Raw genomic sequence first — 19,337 nt, 5'->3', positions numbered from 1 at the left:
GTTATAGTGATGGGTGATTTGAATGCAAAGGTGAATAATGTGGCAGTTGGGGGAATAATTTGTTTACATGGGGTGTTCAGTGTTGTAAATGGATATGGGGAAGAGCTTGTAGATTTTTGTGCTGAAAACGGACTGGTGACTGGGAATACCTGGTTTGGGAATACCTGGTCTAAAAAGTGAGATATACATAAATATACGTATGTAAGTAGGAGAGATGGCCAAAGAGCATTATTGGATTATGTGTTAATTGATAGGTACATGAAAGAGAGACTTTTGGATGTTAATGTGCGGAGAGGTGCAACTGGATGAATGTCTGATCATTATCTTGTAGAGGCGAAGGTGAAGATTTGTAGAAGTTTTCAGAAAACAAGAGAAAATGTAGAGGTGAAGAGAGTGGTGAGAGTAAGTGAGGTTGGGAAGGAGAATTGTGTAAGGAAGTACCAGAAAAGACTGAGTGCAGAATGGAAAAAGGTGAGAGCAAATGACATAAGGGGAGTAGGGGAGGAATGTGATGTATTTAGGGAAGCAGCGATGGCTTACGCAAACGATGCTTGTGGCATAAGAAAGGTGGGAGGTGGGCAGATAAGATAAGGTAGTGAGCGATGGGATGAAGAAGTAAGATTATTAGTGAAAGAGAAGAGAGAGGCATTTGGACAATTTTTGCAGGGAAATAGAGCAAATGACTGGGAGATGTATAAAAGAAAGAGGCAAGAGGTAAAGAGAAAGGTGCAAGAGGTGAAAAATAGGGCAAATGAGAGTTGGAGTGAGAGAGTATCATAAAATTTTAGGGAGAATAAAAAGATGTTTTGGAAGGAGATAAATAAAGTGCGTAAGACAAGAGAACAAATGGGAACATCGATGAAGGGGGCTAATGGGGAGGTATTAACAAGTAGTGGTGATGTGAGAAGGAAATGGAGTGAGTATTTAGAAGGTTTGTTGAATGAGTTAGATGATAGAGTGGCAGATATAGGGTGTTTTGGTTGAGGTAGTGTGCGAAGTGAGAAGGCCAGGGAGAATGGTTTGGTAAACAGAGAAGAGGTAGTGAAAACTTTGCGGAAGATAAAAGCTGGCAAGGCAGCGGGTTTGGGTGGTATTGCTGTGGAACTTATTAAAAAAGGGGGTGACTGTATTGTTGACTGGATGGTGAGGATATTCAATGTATTCATGGCTCATGGTGAAGTGCCTGAGGACTGGCGGAATGCATGCATAGTGCCAATGTATAAAGACAAAGGGGATAAAGGTGAGTGTTCAAATTACAGAGGTATAAGTTTGTTGAGTATTCCTGGGAAATCATATGGGAGGGTATTGATTGAGAGGGTGAAGGCATGTAATGAGCATCAGATTGGGGAAGAGCAGCGTGGTTTCAGAAGTGGTAGAAGATGTGTGGATCAGGTGTTTGCTTTGAAGAATGTACGTGAGAAATACTTAGAAAAATAAATGGATTTATATGAAGCATTTATGGATCTGGAGAAGGCATATGATAGAGTTGATAGAGATGCTATGTGAAATGTATTAAGAGTATATGGTGTGGGAGGCAAGTTGCTAGAAGCAGTGAAAAGTTTTTATCCAGGATGTAAGGCATGTGTAAGACTAGGAAGAGAAGAAAATGATTGGTTTTCAGTGAATGTCGGTTTGCGGCTGGGGTGAGTGATGTCTCCATGCTTGTTTGATTTGTTTATGGATGGGATTGTTATGGAGGCGAATGCAAGAGTTTTGGAGAGAGGGGCAAGTATGAAGTCTGTTGTCAATAAGAGAGCTTGGAAAGTGAGTCAATTGTTATTCGCTGATGATACAACACTTGTGGCTGATTCGGGTGAGAAATTGCAGAAACTGGTGACTGAGTATGGTAAAGTGTATGAAAGAAGAAAGCCGAGAGTAAATGCAAATAAGAGCAAGGTTACTAGGTACAGTAGGGTTATGGGACAAGTCAATTGGGAGGTAAGTTTGAATGGAGAAAACTGGAGGAAGTGCAGTGTTTTAGATATCTTGGAGTAGATTTGGCAGTGGATGGAACCATGGAAGCGGAATTGAGTCAAAGCGTGGGGGAGGGGGCGAAAGTTCTGGGAGCATTGAAAAATGTGTGGAAGGGGAGAGCATTATATCAGAAAGCAAAAATGGGTATATTTGAAGGAATAGTGGTTCCAACAATGTTATATGGTTGCGAGGCGTGGGATATAGAGAGAGCTGTGCGGAGGAGGATGGATGTGTTGGAAATGAGATGTTTGAGGACAATATGTGGTGTGAAGTGGTTTGATCAAGTAAGTAATAAAAGGGTAAGAGATGTGTTATAATAAAAAAGTGTGGTTGAGAGAGCAGAAGAGGGTGTTTTGAAATGGTTTGGTCACATGGAGAGAATGAATGAGGAAAGATTTATAAAGAGGATATATGTGTCAGAGGTGGAGGGAACGAGGAGAGTGGAAGACCAAACTGGAGGTGGAAAGATGGAGTGAAAAAGATTTTGAGCAACCGGGGCCTGAACATGCAGGAGGGTGAAAGGCGAGCAAGAAATACAGTGAACTGGAGCAATGTGGTACACTGGGGTCAACGTGCTGTCAATGGATTGAACCAGGGCATGTGAAGCATCTTGGGTAAACCATGGAAACTTTTATGGGGCCTGGATGAGGAAAGGAAGCTGTGGTTTCGGTGCATTACACATGACAGCTAGAGAATGAGTGTGAACGAATGTGTCCTTTGTTGTCTTTTCCTAGCGATACCTCGTGCGCATGCGGGGGGAGGGGGTTGTAATTTTATGTGTGGCAGGGTGGTGACAGGAATCAATAAAGGCAGCAAGTATGAATTATGTACATGTGTATATATGTATATGTCTGTGTATGTATATATATGCATACGTTGAAATGTATAGGTATGTATATGTGCATGTGTGGACGTGTATGTGGGTGGGTTGGGCCATTCTTTTGTCTGTTTACTTGTGGTACCTCACTAAAGTGGGAGACAGCAGCAAAATATAATAAATAAATAAATAAATAAATAAAGCTAGAGTTAATGCAAAGTCACAAAGAAGTGATGGAGTTATGGTTGGAGGTGGAGTATTACTGTCTAAGGAATCACAAAGCTCCCTATTCACAATGCTAGCATAAGAAAGAAACCAAAGCCCCACCCACTAGCCATACAACGGTCAAGATATTGGTACGAAATTCAAACAAACCCGCGAAGATTAGCACTTCTATTGTAAATCCCAGTATGCCCCATTTAGTCAGCTATATATGACTCCCATCGCTTGAGTCAACAGACATAAATTTGACAAAATACAACGCCATTAGCAGAATGATGTTCTTGATAACAAGCTTTCGCCTAAGTCAGAGCTAGCATGCGACACTGACTGCATTGAAAGCTTGGCTAAAGACGCTGTTTTTTTTCTGCTGCTTATTTTATTCTATGTTAGCTGAGACGGCACAGGCAACTGAGGCCCTAATTAAGGCCATCTCATTAACGCTATATTTATATATTTATCATCATTTCGCTTTGTCGCTGTCTCCCACGTTAGCGAGGTAGTGCAAGGAAACAAATGAAAGAATGGCCCATATATATATCTTTTCTTTCTTTCATACTATTCGCCATTTCCCGCGATAGCGCGGTAGAGTTAAGAACAGCGGACTGGGCCTTTGAGGGAATATATACATACATATCTATTTACCATACTGGACTGCATCAGCGAGGTAGCACCAGAAAACTGGTGAAGACTGTTTCCTGGCATGACCCTATATACCCTAGATTGGGTCAGGTGCCCATTTTATCGACCAACCTCTTGGGATGAATGAACAGTTGAGTTGGCTGCGGACCAATTGCTGCAACTACAATTAAAACCTATGCACTCGACCCTGGGTGGCCTGTGAATGCATCATAGTGATGAACGCTAACCGCTACACCACGGGAGTCCATACTGCAAATATAATTTTTTTCCAGTCGTAGACTTGTTAATTATGTATAATCTACCCAGCACCAATTTCTATGAGAGTCCTGGTGCTACCCTGAATCATTCTCTTAAGGCTCCAGGAACCCAAGGCTGTGCTACTTCCAACAGCAGGGAAATGTGGACTCCTATGGAGTGAGAAGTTTTTGACATGAGTGTAATCACAGTAATATACCCTTGCCAAAGACGACTTTTCACTCAAGGAATATCCTCAAGTGCATGGGCTCTAGTAACACCTCTAGCTGCATTTAAAACAGCATTTCATTTGTCTTACTGCACAGATCCTAGACAGTGTTTGCTATAACTTTTGGGTTCAGTACTTCCTGACATCTGTAATATGATAATTCATGTATGTAAAAGAATATTAAGGTTATGGTAAAATGTGGAGCCCAAATATTTTGTTTCATGAACAAAATGAACAGGCATTTCATTTAGTTTCAGTCTGAGATATGAGTGGCAACTTTCTTGGAAATAACTGTAAAAGTTTTAATATAAACATTTGAACAACTTTTTATTGGATTAATTAGGAATTTTGTTCATACACACGAAACTGGCACTCTACTGTTTGTTTGCCTCTTTATTTCAGACCTTTTATGAGTTCTCTACTGAGGAATTTCCTCCCAGAGGGTTATAATATCTTTCATCCTTTCATACATTTGCCATCTCTCACATTAGTGATGTAGTTCCAGAAATGGGCTTATTCACTTAAATCCACTCTCTAGCTGTCATATCAAATGCTTCAAATCAGAGCCCATTATCAACAACTTGATTCCACTAACTTTTCCATTGTTTAAATGCAGAGTGTTTTAAAAAGCTGTACATAACAAGAAAATGTGTTTGTAAACACTTATCCCACCCAATATAATGTTCTGAATCCCATAAATGAATGCCAACTTGTGGCCTTCAACTTTGATTCAAACCTCCATAACGTAATAAGATGCAGAACTTTCCACGAAGTCTGCGTGATATAAATAGCAGTTTTACTGCATGTCACAAAAAGATGACTAAAGAGGTGGGAGTAAAGGAGTTGGAAAACCTCCCCTCCTTATCATCACTTCTTAAGAACAGGAACAGAAAAATGCACAAAATCAGGATTTTTCTTTAAAAGTTTAGTTCCAGATGCTACCTTGCTGAGGAAGAAAAGGTGAGCACATTTAAGCAAAAGAATGATGAAGGTAACAAATCCCCCCCCCCCCCAAATATTACCAAGATCACTTTTATGTGTCCTTAACTCCGAAGTTTTATGTGTCCTTCATTCCAATGCTTACCTTAAAGTTTGTAAGGTGGGGCGCAGCTTTGTTGTACGCTGGAGAATCTGTTTTCGATGCGAGTCGAGACACTGGCAGTGACTTGAATATGCATTTTTTTTGAAGGTTAAGCTTCTCTTCCATTTGCTTGAGGTCTGGCTGTGGTAAGATATCAGCAATCTCATCTGCAAAGAAAGTAAGTGTGGAGGACGTAAACCTATTTCTCTAACGAGAGTTCACATGATCATCTGGTAGGGCACTGTCTATCCCAAATGATGATGTGTATCTATAAGTGTTTCCCTCAGATGGTTATAATCAAACATTAGCAGCCAGATGATTATTCACTAAAAGACTATACAGTACAGCAATCCATCTAGGCCTACAATGTCTTGGTATATTGGTAAGGCCAAGCAATCTCTCACCCAAATTCACTTGATGTTTGTGACTATGCCTCTACCCATTTCTGGCATAAAGCCAGATTTTTTCCTGTATGGGAAAGAAAGGAAAAGTAAATGGATACTCTTAAGGTTCTGCCTACTGTAGAAAAAGTGTTTCATCCTTCAAAGCCAACACTTTTCATATATGGACAGAGCCCCCTATGCTTTGTGAGCAAACCCCCATTAAAGACAGGAGAATTATGAAAAACTAACAAAAACTACCCTAATGACAACTGACCCAGTTTAGGGCCATCCTGATCTAATGACAGAAAAAGGCATAAAAGGAAGGTCAACATTTAATCTGAGGTATCTTTGAAATATGTTTTGTCAAATGCAAGGGGCTCATTTTGTTAATATCAACCAATACAAGGTTCCTCAAGCCAAGAAAAATGACATTAACATAACATCCTGGGCTCTGACACACAACCCTGATAAGGCAAAGGAAGAGTAACATCCTGATCTAATAGGAATGTGTACTGTTGATAAAGGTGTTTAAGGAGCCTTGACCCTCTAGGTGCTGTTGGTGTCAATCTACACATGGAACAAGTTTCTGCTGCCATCAATCTATGTATATTAATTTCCTTCCCTAGGATGAATTCCATGCACACTGTAGGCTCTGCTAGCTGGCTATAAACAGCAAACTAAGCAAAGGACAAGGCACTTAGGATGCTGGCCTCAGTAACCTGTGAATGACCTTAGTCTGTGGTTATGCATATTTTCTTAAAACTCACCACATCTGTGGTGACCATAACCAACCATACTAAGGACTGATTAATCCAGTGAATATTGAACATTTCCTAAACTAGGAATGCTTAACTTTAAATCCTTTTTTTCATACATTTTCGCCATTTCCCACATTAGTGAGGTAGCATTAAGAACAGAAGACTAAACCTGAAAGGGAAAATCCTCACTTGATCTCCTCCTCTGTTCCTTCTTTAGGCAAAGTAAAAACTGAAGGTAAGCTGCAAGAAACAGAGAAGTTTTTATCAAGGGTGTACTATGTGTACAAGCAGGAAGAGAGGAAAGTGATTGCTTCCCAGTGAAGGTCTATCTGCAGTAAGAGGGGTGTGCTGTAACCATGGTTGTTTAATTTGTTTATGGTTGGGATGGAGAGAGGTAAATACAAGTTTTGGAGAGAGAGAGGGGCAAGTATAAAGTCTGTTGGGGATGATAGGGCCTGGAAAGTGAGTCAATTGTTGTTTGTCGATGATACAGCGCTGGTGGCTGATTCAAGCGAGATACTGCAGAAGTTATAAGAGGAAGGTTATTAGGTTCAGCAAGGTTGAGGGATGTAAGTTTCAATGGAAAAAGTTGGAGGAAGTGAAGTGTTTTAGATATTTGGGAGTGGACTTGGCAGCAAATGGAACCATGGAAGTGAGCCATAGACTGGAGGAGGGGGTGAAAGTTCTGGGAGCAATAGAGAATGTGCGGAAAGAGAGAACGGAGAGCAAAAGTAGGTATGCTTGAAAGAATAGTAGTTTCAACATTATAATAAGGTTGTGAGGCATGGGCTACAGATAGGGTGGAAAGGAGGAGGGTGGATGTGTTGGGAATGAAATGTTTATGGACAATATGTGGTGTGAGGTGGTTTGATCAATTAAGTAATGAGAGGGTAAGAGATACGTGTGGTAATAAAAATAGTTTGGTAGAAAGAACAGAAAAGGATGTATTGAAATCATTTGGACATATGGAGAGAATGAATGAGGAACGGTAGATAAAGAGAACATGTGTCAAAGGTGGAGGGAACAAGGAGAAACAGGAGACCAAATTGGAGGTGGAAGGATTGTGTGAAAAAGTTCTTAGGCGATTGGACCATATACATGCAGGAGGATGAAAGGCATGCAAAGAATAGAGTGAATTGGAAAAATGTGGTATACTGGGGTCTACATACTGTCAACAGACTGAACCAGGGTATGTGAAGAATCCAGGGTAAACTATGGAAATGTCTTTGGGGCCTGGATTGGGAGCTGTGGTTTCAGTGCATTACACATGACAGCTAGAGAATGAATGAGTGGATGTGGGTTTTATTCGTCCATTTCCTGACACCACCTAGCTGTCGCAGGGGGTGGCGATGCTGTTTCCTGTGAGGCAGGGTGGCACCAGGAATGGATGATGGCGAGCAGGTATGAATATATACATGTGTATATATATATGATATGCATGTGTATATGTGTATCTATTGATTATCCATTTTGCTTTGTCGCTGTCTCCCGCGTTAGTGAGGTAGCGCAAGGAAACAGACGAAAGAATGGCCCAACCCACCCACATACACATGTATATACATACATGTCCACACACGCAAATATACATACCTATACATCTCAACGTATACATATATACACACACACAGACATATACATATATTCCCATCGCCACCTCGCCACGCATGAAATAACAACCCCCTTTCCCCTCATGTGTGCACGGCAGCGCTAGGAAAAGACAACAAAGGCCCCATTCATTCACACTCAGTCTCTAGCTGTCATGTAATAATGCACCAAAACCACAGCTCCCTTTCCACATCCAGGCCCCACAGAACTTTCCATGGTTTACCCTAGACGCTTCACATGCCCTGGTTCAATCCATTGACAGCACGTCGAAAACAGTACACCACATCATTCCAATTCACACTATTCCTTGCACGCCTTTCACCCTCCTGCATGTTCAGGCACCGATCACTCAAAATCTTTTTCACTCCATCTTTCCACCTCCAATTTGGTCTCCCACTTCACCTCGTTCCCTCCACCTCTGACACATATATCCTTTTGGTCAATCTTTCCTCACTCATTCTCTCCATGTGACCAAACCATTTCAAAACACCCTCTCCTGCTCTCTCAACCAAACTCTTTTTATTACCACACATCTCTCTTACGCTATTATTACTTACTCGATCAAACCACCTCACACCACATATTGTCCTCAAACATCTCATTTCCAGCACATCCACCCTCCTCCGCACAACTCTATCCATAGCCCATGCCTCGCAACCATATAACATACATACCCATTTTTGCTTTCTGAGATAATATTCCCGACTTCCACAGATTCTTCAATGCTCCCAGAATTTTCGCCCCCTCCCCCACCCTATGATTCACTTCCGCTTCCATGGTTCCATCCACTGCCAAATCCACTCCCAGGTATCTAAAACACTTCACTTCCTCCAGTTTTTCTCCATTCAAACTTACCTCCCAATTGACTTGACCCTCAACCCTACTGTACCTAATAACCTTACTCTTATTCACATTTACTCTCAGCTTTCTTCTTTCACACACTTTACCAAACTCAGTCACCAGCTTCTGCAGTTTCTCACATGAATCAGCCACCAGCGCTGTATCATTAGCGAACAACAACTGACTCACATCCCAAGCTCTCTCATCCACAACAGACTCTTGCATCCATCTCCCTAACAACTCCATTCATAAACAAATTAAACAACCATGGAAACATCACACACCCCTGCCGCTAACCTACATTCACTGAGAACCAATTACTTTCCTCTCTTCCTACTCGTACACATGCCTTACATCCTCAATAAAAACTTTTCACTGCTTCTAACAACTTGCCTCCCAAACCATATATTCTTAATACCTTCCACAGAGCATCTCTATCAACTCTATCATATCCCTTCTCCAGATCCATAAATGCTACATACAAATCCATTTGCTTTTCTAAGTATTTCTCACATACATTCTTCAAAGCAAATACCTGATCTACACATCCTCTACCACTTCTGAAACCACACTGCTCTTCCCCAATCTGATGCTCTGTACATGCTTTCACCCTCTCAATCAATACCCTCCCATATAATTTACCAGGAATACTCAAAAAACTTATACCTCTATAATTTGAGCACTCACTTTTATCCCTTTTGCCTTTGTACAATGACACTATGCAAGCATTTGCCAATCCTCAAGCACCTCACCATGACATGTTCAGGCCCCGATCACACAAAATCTTTTTCACTCCATCTTTCCACCTCCAATTTGGTCTCCCTCTTCTCCTCGTTCCCTCCACCTCCGACACATATATCCTCTTGGTCAATCTCTCCTCACTCATTCTCTCCATGTGCCCAAACCATTTCAAAACACCCTCTTCTGCTCTCTCGACCACGCTCTTTTTATTTCCACACATCTCTCTTACCCTTACGTTACTTACTCGATCAAACCACCTCACACCACACATTGTCCTCAAACATCTCATTTCCAGCACATCCATCCTCCTGCGCACATCTCTATCCATAGCCCACGCCTCGCAACCATACAGCATTGTTGGAACCACTATTCCCTCAAACATACCCATTTTTGCTTTCCGAGATAATGTTCTCGACTTCCACACATTTTTCAAGGCTCCCAAAATTTTCGCCCCCTCCCCCACCCTATGATCCACTTCCGCTTCCATGGTTCCATCCGCTGACAGATCCACTCCCAGATATCTAAAACACTTCACTTCCTCCAGTTTTTCTCCATTCAAACTCACCTCCCAATTGACTTGACCCTCACCCCTACTGTACCTAATAACCTTGCTCTTATTCACATTTACTCTCAACTTTCTTCTTCCACACACTTTACCAAACTCAGTCACCAGCTTCTGCAGTTTCTCACATGAATCAGCCACCAGCGCTGTATCATCAGCGAACAACAATTGACTCACTTCCCAAGCTCTCTCATCCCCAACAGACTTCATACTTGCCCCTCTTTCCAGGACTCTTGCATTTACCTCCTTTACAACCCCATCCATAAACAAATTAAACAACCATGGAGACATCACACACCCCTGCCGCAAACCTACATTCACTGAGAACCAATCACTTTCCTCTCTTCCTACACGTACACATGCCTTACATCCTCGATAAAAACTTTTCACTGCTTCTAACAACTTGCCTCCCACACCATATATTCTTAATACCTTCCACAGAGCATCTCTATCAACTCTATCATATGCCTTCTCCAGATCCATAAATGCTACATACAAATCCATTTGCTTTTCTAAGTATTTCTCACATACATTCTTCAAAGCAAACACCTGATCCACACATCCTCTACCACTTCTGAAACCGCACTGCTCTTCCCCAATCTGATGCTCTGTACATGCCTTCACCCTCTCAATCAATACCCTCCCATATAAACTTATACCTCTATAATTTGAGCACTCACTTTTATCCCTTTTGCCTTTGTACAATGACACTATGCAAGCATTTGCCAATCCTCAAGCACCTCACCATGAGTCATACATACATTAAACAACCTTACCAACCAGTCAACAATACAGTCACCCCTTTTTTAATAAATTTCACTGTAATACCGTCCAAACCTGCTGCCTTGCCAGCTTTCATCTTCCGCAAAGCTTTTACTACCTCTTCTCTGTTTACCAAATCATTTTCCCTAAATCTCTCACTTTCCACACCACCCCGACCAAAACACCCTATATCTGCCACTCTATCATCAGACACATTCAACAAACCTTCAAATTACTCACTCCATCTCCTTCTCACATCACCACTACTTGTTATCACCTCCCCATTTGACCCCTTCACCAATGTTCCCATTTGTTTCCTCATCTTACACACTTTATTTACCTCCTTCCAAAACATCTTTTTATTCTCCCTAAAATCTAATGATACTCTCTCACCCCAACTCTCATTTGCCCTCTTTTTCACCTCTTGCACCTTTCTCTTGACCTCCTGCCTCTTTCTTTTATACATCTCCCACTCATTTACATTATTTCCCTGCAAAAATCCTCCAAATGCCTCTCTCTTCTCTTTCACTAATAATCTTACTTCTCCATCCCACCACTCACTAACCTTTCTAATCTGCCCACTTCCCATGCTTCTCATGCCACAAGCATCTTTTACGCAAGCCATCACTGCTTCCCTAAATACATCCCATTCCTCCTCCACTCCCCTTACCTCCTTTGTTCTCACCTTTTTCCATTCTGTACTCAGTCTCTCCTGGTACTTCCTCACACAAGTCTCCTTCCCAAGCTCACTTACTCTCACCACTCTTTTCACGCTAACATTCTCTCTTCTTTTCTGAATACCTCTACAAATCTCCACCTTCACCTCCACAAGATAATGATCAGACATCCCTCCAGTTGCACCTCTCAGCACATTAACATCCAAAAGTCTCTCTTTCGTGAGCCTATCAATTAACACATAATCCAATAACGCTCTCTGGCCATCTCTCCTACTTACATACGTATACTTATGTATATCTCTCTTTTTAAACCAGGTATTCCCAATCACCAGTCCTTTTTCAGCACATAAATCTACAAGCTCTTCACCATTTCCATTTACAACACTGAACACCTCATGTACACCAATTATTCCCTCAACTGCCACATTACTCACCTTTGCATTCAAATCACCCGTCACTATAACCCGGTCTTGTGCATCAAAACCATTAACACACTCATTCAGCTCCTCCCAAAGCACTTGCCTCTCATGATCTTTCTTCTCATGCCCAGGTGCATATGCACCAATAATCACCCATCTCTCTCCATCAACTTTCAGTTTTACCCATATCAATCGAGAGTTTACTTTCTTACACTCTTCACATACTCCCACCACTCCTGTTTCAGGAGTACTGCTACTCCTTCCCTTGCTCTGCTCTTGTCCTCTCACTAACCCCTGACTTTACTCCCAAGACATTCCCAAACCACTCTTCCCCTTTACCCTTGAGCTTCGTTTCACTCAGAGCCAAAACATCCAGGTTCCTTTCCTCAAACATACTACCTATCTCTCCTTTTTTCTCATCTTGCTTAAATCTACACATATTTAGACACCCAAATCTGAGCCTTCGAGGAAGATGAGCACTCCCCATGTGACTCCTTCTTCTGTTTCCCCTTTTAGAAAGTTAAATTACAAGGAGGGGAGGGTTTCCAGTACCCCGCTCCCATCCTCTTTAGTCGCCTTCTACGACATGCGAGGAATGCATGGGAAGTATTCTTTCTCACCTATCCCCAGGGATATGTATGTGTATGTATGTATATATGTGTGTGTATGAGTGGATGGGTTTTTCTTCGTCTGTTTCCTGGCGCTACCTCGCTAACTCAGGAAATGGCAATCAAGTATAATGAATAAATATACAAAAGGACAATGTGATACAGCTGTACAACCTTGCTTACTTTGGGATTGGTGCCCTTGCTGGTTAGCAAAAGGCCACTACTGGTTAGCTGGTGCTCATGGGAAGCCTGGAGGTAACTAAATCGACATTTCATATTTGCAGTTTGACAATGACACTAGTTACGGTGATGGTACTAAATTCTAATTGTTCTTTCCTAGCTCCATAACTAAAACCCATCCGTGAGTATTAAGAGTTCAATATAGTACATGACATCACAACCACCAGAGGAATGTCATGGCTTTCCTGATCACTCACAAAAATATCACTTTCACTTGATAAAGAGGGCTGGTAGGCATCTGAATCATCACTAACCTTGTATAAGATATCAAAGGTCTTTATATCATCATCAGAGCCACATTCTCTCAATATTCACTCACTTTCTTCATCATTCAAGCCATACCCCGACACCATGACTTATCTGATGAGCTAAGGCTTACTGATGTCATGCCCCAAATGGGTGTTGTGCAAATCATCCTTTGGTAATGACAACACCTCCAAGGATGTCAGTAAGCAGCAGCCTGGCATTCCAAATCTTTATGAGATATGGGAATCTAGTTCCATGCATAGCCAAATCTAACATGAGAAATTAAAAAAATAAAGACATGTATAGATAGCAAAAGCAATGAACTGGAAAGACCCATTTCATCTTCTTTAATGGATGGTCCAAAACGCTTTCTTATGAATCTGCTCAAAACAGCATGTTCACCAGAATCCGTCTTACCGTTGATAAATTTTACCAGCAAGGGGACTGCTGGTTGGTATGAGGTGTCCTGATGAGGAGGTTGAATGTATCCCTATGACAGATCCTTCTGAATTACTTTTTCATTCAAGCATTCTTTGGCCATACCTGCCAGAAATGCTTCAAGCTTCCCCAAGTGTGCAAAGGAGCTATTAAATATAAAAGGCCCCTTGAGGTTTATCCTGACTTTAGAGCCAAATTCAGGACCATTACACATGTGCTTTCCATGGAAACCTCTGCCTATTCCTTGCTATCCCTTACTGAGAAAGTGATCCTTTAAGGGGTTTTTGAATCATCTTATTTCAGTACAAAATATCAATCCTCCCAGAAAAATGTCCTACTTTGAGAAAGGAGGGTAATTTATGTGCGCTATTTGGAAGACATTGAACACAAGTTTTCTTTCTTGAGCAATCTTTATTGTTTTAGAAGAGGATAGAGGTTGAGATCGGAGATGTGTGGTAGGACTATAGTTTCCAAACACTTTCATTTAAAAATACTGATAGAAATGACTGAAAATTTCTTTACTGAGCATTTTGCTCTTTGTAACTCTATTTGCTCCCTGTATCAAATACAGGTACAACACTGAATTTTCGGCAACTGATGGTTCGACACCTTTCCAGACAAAATTGTGTGAGGGAACTTGAAATTACCGCGGCCACCAGACTAATTTCCTGGGAGGCCACAGATGGCATTGTGTGTAGGGTGAGCTTATTTACATTCCTTACAACGCACTTGTGGTGATACCACAATTCTATGAGATTCTTAGCTTATTTTGCTTAAGTTTAACCCTAGCTATGGTTTCTAAGACATATGAGTGTCAGTCATGGTGTCAAACGTAAACACCAGTCCATATCAATCCAAGATAAAGTAGAACTGTTGAAAAAATGGACCATGGTGTTTCGGTGCATATGCTGTGTGACATCTACAGTATTGGTTCATCGACTGTTTATGACATAAAAAACCAAAGGAATATAATATTGAAATTCTATGTAGACAGTGATTCCAAGAAGCAAATGACGATTAGAAAAACTATGAAAGATGGTAAGAGTACTTAGCATGATCGAGTGATGATAGAATGGTTTCGACACATCAGGGTGATGGAGTGGACTTGTCAGGTAGCATGACAATGGAATAGGATAAGTTGTTCCATAAAGAACTTAAATTACAACATGAGAGTGACTATGGTGAAGGATGGCTTCAAAGATTCAAGCGTCATGGAATTTCCACGAATAAAGTGTGTGAGGAAAAGTAGTCTGCAAACCATGAAGGAGCTGCCGAGTATGTGGACAAATTTGAGAAACTCATGGCTGACGAGCACCTCGGTCCTGAGCAGGTGTATAATGCAGACAAAACTGCATTATTCTGGCAATGCACACCTAGGAAAACAATAAAAACAGAATATGAAGAAGACTCCACAAGTCAAACTTACCATCTTAGGGTGCTCAAACATTTAATATGTTTAATTTAAATTTCAAGCAGTCCATGGTATACTTTAGACACATGGGAGATGAATAATTACTGGGTTAGAAGTGTGTTGATGAATCATTATTACGTGACCATGGTTGGTCTGAAAAAGCTTTGGAGCCAAGAGTGCCAGAAAATCAATGGTGTACCTGTACTGATATAAAGAATGTACAAAACCTTTGAATTCATTGACTGAACAGCTAAGGATATGCTATAGTAAAACTGAGGTTGGCAACAATTTTATCAATGCTTTTCCATACATGGTATAAGTCATCACTAGAAACCAGTAACATACCTTTCAGCTCTGGATGTCTCTTAAGGACGTGGCTCAAAACTTCAACCAGCTGGTTCTGAAACAGTCCCTTAATGGCCACTTCTGGTGGAGAGTGTGCAGGAGAAACAGTCAGGCTGCGACACTTCTTTACAATAGGAGACATCTGCATGATCTTCTGTAAGATGGATTTTGATGTGAACAAATTCTTTAAAGTCAGTACTAGTCAAGTCTTTCATTCATCCAAGGTCACCTATCCATTTCATTACATTTGGTGGAGGCAAAGGTGAAGATTTGAAGAGACTTTTGGAAAAGAGGAAAGGATATGGGTAAAAAGAGGGTGGTGAAAGTGAACTTGACAAAAAAAGCTTGAATGAAGAGATATCAAAAGATAATGAGTGTAAAATGGCAAAACATAAGAGTAAAGGAAGCTAAAGGAGTGGGTGAGGAATGGGGGAATGTTTAGAAAAACAGTGCTGGCATGTGCAAGAGAAGATGTAGCATGAGCAAAGTGTAATGAGTGGGATTATGAAGTTGTTACTAGCGAAAGAGAAAAGAGAGAATGCCAGGGAGCAAAACACACTGGAAGCAGCAATAATTCTAACACTCCTTAGTTTATCTCTACAAAATTAATACATTACCCATTTTCTTTGACAGCAAAATCAAAATCCTAGCACTACTTCTTACAATGAAGTATGTTGTTTTTTCAATTTCTGCTACCATATATACTTCAGTAAAAAGTTAAGCTTGTGGACAGGTTGTTCCCTAATTTTTTTTCCAAAGAAACCCTTAATTTTTCATACATCTTGGGTCTATGTCAACCCCAGGCTTTGAGGGTAGAAGATATTTGGGTGGACAGGGCAGCAAATGGGACCAAGCAAGTAGAAGTGGGTCATAAAGTGTGAGAGGGAGTGAAGATTCTGGAAGCCCTGAAAAAATGTGTGGAGAACATTACATAGGAGGGCAAAAATGGGATGTTTGAATAAATAGTAGTCCCAGCAATATCATATGCATTGGAGGCAGGGGCTTTAGAGAGGGTTCTGCAGAGGAGGGAAGATGAAATGTTTGAAGACTATGTGTGATGTGAGGTGGTTTGATAGAATAAGTAATTAAAGGGTGAGAAAGATAAGAAGTGTGTGGTTGACAGAGCAAGAGAGGGTGTGATGAAATGGTCTGGACTTATGGATAGGATGAGTGAGGAAAGGTTGACAAAGAGGATATATGCATCAGAGATGGTGTGAACAAGAAGCAGGAGACCAAATGGGGAAGAGAGATGGATTAAAAAAGATGTTGAGTGATCAGAGCTGAAAATGTAGAAGGGTGAAAGGGGCGCATGGAATACAGTGAATTGGAACTATGTGGTATACTGGGATCAATGAGCTGTCAATGGACTGAACCAGAGCGTGTGAAACATCTAGGGTAAAGGTCCGTGAGGCCTGGATGTGGATGGTGGAGCTGTGGTTTCGATGCATCACACATGACAGCCAGAGAATGAGAGAGGTTATGGCCTTTTTTTGTCTGTTTCATGACACGATGCTGTTACCTGTGAGACAGGGTGGTGCCAGGAATGGACGATGATGAGCAAGTATGAATATGTACATGTGTATGTGATTGGTTCCCAGTGAATGTTAGGTTGCGGCAGGGGTATGATGTCTCCATGGTTGTTTAATTTGTTTATGGATGGGGCGGTTAGGTAGAGGAATGCAAGAGTTTTGAAAATAGAGGCATGTATGCAGTCTGCTGTGGATGAAAGGGCAAGGGAAGTGAGTAAGTTGTTGTTCGCTGATGATACAGCACTGGTGGCTGATTCGGGTGAGAAACTGCAGAGGTTGGAAAAGTGTGTGAAAGAAGAAAGTTGCGAGTAAATGTGAATAAGAGCAAGGTTATTAAGTTCAATAGGGTTGAGGGTCAAGTCAATTGGGAGGTAAGTTTGAATGGAGAAAAACTGGAGGAAGTAAAGTGTTTTAGATATCTGGGAGTGGATTTGGCAGCAGATGGAACCATGGAAACAGAAGTGAATCATAGGGTGGGGGAGGGGGCGAAAATTCTGGGAGCCTTGAAGAATGTGTGGAAGTCGAGAACATTATCTCCGAAAGCAAAAATGGGTATGTTTGAAGGAATAGTGGTTCCAACAATGTTGTATGGCTGCAAGGCGTGGGCTATGGACAGAGTTGTGCGCAGGAGGGTGAATGTGCTGGAAATGAGATGTTTGAGGACAATATGTGGTGTGAGGTGGTTTGATCGAGTAAGTAATAATAGGGTAAGAGAGATGTGTGGTAATAAAAAGAGCGTGGTTGAGGGAGCAGAAGAGGGTGTTTTGAAATGGTTTGGTCACATACAGAGAATGAGTGAGGAAAGATTGACCAACAGGACATATGTGTCAGAGGTGGAGGGAACGAGAAGTGGGAGACCAAATTTGAGGTGGAAAGATGGAGTGAAAAAGATTTTGAAAGATCGGGGCCTGAACATGCAGGAGGGTGAAAGGCGTGTAAGGAATACAGTGAATTGGAACGATGTGGTATACCGGGGTCGACGTGCTGTCAATGGATTGAACCACGGCATGTGAAGCGTCTGGGGTAAACCATGGAAAGTTCTGTGGGGCCTGGATGTGGAAAGGGAGCTGTGGTTTCGGTGCATTATTACATGACAGCTAGAGACTGAGTGTGAACAAATGGGGCCTGTGTTGTCTTTTCCTAGCGCTACCTCACACACGTGAGGGGGGAGGGGGTTGTTATATCATGTGTGGTGAGGTGGTGATGGGAATGAATAAAGGCAGACAGTATGAATTATGTACATGTGTATATATGTATATGTCTGTGTGTGTATATATATATATATATGTAAAACGTTGAGATGTATAGGTATGTATATTTGCGTGTGTGGACGTGTATGTATGTACATGTGTATGTGGGTGGGTTGGGCCATTCTTTCGTCTGTTTCCTTGCGCTACCTTGCTAACGCAGGAGACAGCGACAAGGCAAAATAAAATAAAAATATATATATATATATATATATATATATATATATATATATATATGTATACGATGAAATGTATAGGTATGTCTATGTGTGTGTGTGGACGTGTATGTATATACATGTGTATGTGGGTGGGTTGGGCCATTCTTTCATCTGTTTCCTTGCGCTACCTCGCTAATGCTGGAGAAAGCGACAAAGTATAATAAACAGAATATGTGATGTGGGTGGTTAGGCCATTCTTTGTCTGTTTTCCTTACGCTACCTTGTTGATGCGGGAAACAGTAATTAGGTATAATAATAATAATAATAATAATAATCCCTGGGGATAGGGGACAAAGAATACTTCCCACGCATTCCTCATGTGTCGTAGAAGGCGAATAAAGGGGATGGCAGTGGGGGCTAGAAACCCTCCCCTTCTTGTATTTTAGCTTTCTAAAAATGGAAACAGAAGGAGGAGTCACGCGGGGTGTGCTCATCCTCCTCGAAGGTTCAGACTGGGGTGTCTAAATGTGTGTGGATGTAACCAAGATGAGAAAAAAGGAGAGATAAGTAGTATGTTTGAGGAAAGGAACCTGGATGTTTTGGCTCTGAAAGAAACAAAGCTCAAGGGTAAAGGGGAAGAGTGGTTTGGGAATGTCTTGGGAGTAAAGTCAGGGGTTAGTGAGAGGACAAGAGCAAGGGAAGGAGTAGCACTACTCCTGAAACAGGAGTGGTGGGAGTATGTGATAGAGTGTAAGAGAGTAAATTCTAGATAGATATGGGTAAAACTGAAAGTTGATGGAGAGAGATGGGTGATTATTGGCGCATATGCACCTGGGCATGAGAAAGATCATGAGAGGCAAGTGTTTTGGGAGCAGCTGAATGAGCGCATTAGTGGTTTTGATGCACAAGACCAGGTTATAGTGATGGGTGATTTGAATGCAAAGGTGAGTAATGTGGCAGTTGAGGGAATAATTGGTATACATGGGGAGTTCAGTGTTGTAAATGGAAAAGGTGAAGAGCTTGTGCTGAGAAAGGACTGGTGATTGGGAATACGTAGTTTAAAAAGCGAGATATACATAAGTATACGTATGTAAGTAGGAGAGATGGCCAGAGAGCGTTATTGGATTACGTGTTATTTGATAGGCACGCGAAAGATGCTTGTGGCATGAGAA

At 41.4% G+C, this 19,337-nt stretch overlaps 1 protein-coding gene across 3 annotated transcripts in view; it reads right to left on the bottom strand.

Moving 5' to 3' along the window:
• LOC139761304 (uncharacterized) overlaps positions 1–19,337 on the bottom strand; it is a 58,276-nt gene that overhangs the window by 19,727 nt on the left and 19,212 nt on the right. For 2 of the 3 annotated variants that reach the window (XM_071685346.1, XM_071685347.1), the window contains 2 exons: positions 15,232–15,385; positions 5,200–5,363 (listed from right to left, as the gene is read on the bottom strand). In XM_071685346.1, the coding sequence (XP_071541447.1) occupies positions 5,200–5,363; positions 15,232–15,385 (318 nt within the window). The remainder of the gene's footprint in view (positions 1–5,199; positions 5,364–15,231; positions 15,386–19,337) is intronic. The other variant, XM_071685348.1, reaches the window with a different exon arrangement.

The sequence above is a fragment of the Panulirus ornatus genome, chromosome 40 (genome assembly GCF_036320965.1).
Source record: "Panulirus ornatus isolate Po-2019 chromosome 40, ASM3632096v1, whole genome shotgun sequence".
Taxonomy (NCBI): Eukaryota; Metazoa; Arthropoda; class Malacostraca; order Decapoda; family Palinuridae; genus Panulirus; species Panulirus ornatus.
The sequence above is the reverse complement of the archived record's forward strand: the minus strand, read 5'-3'. Positions and strand labels throughout refer to the sequence as shown.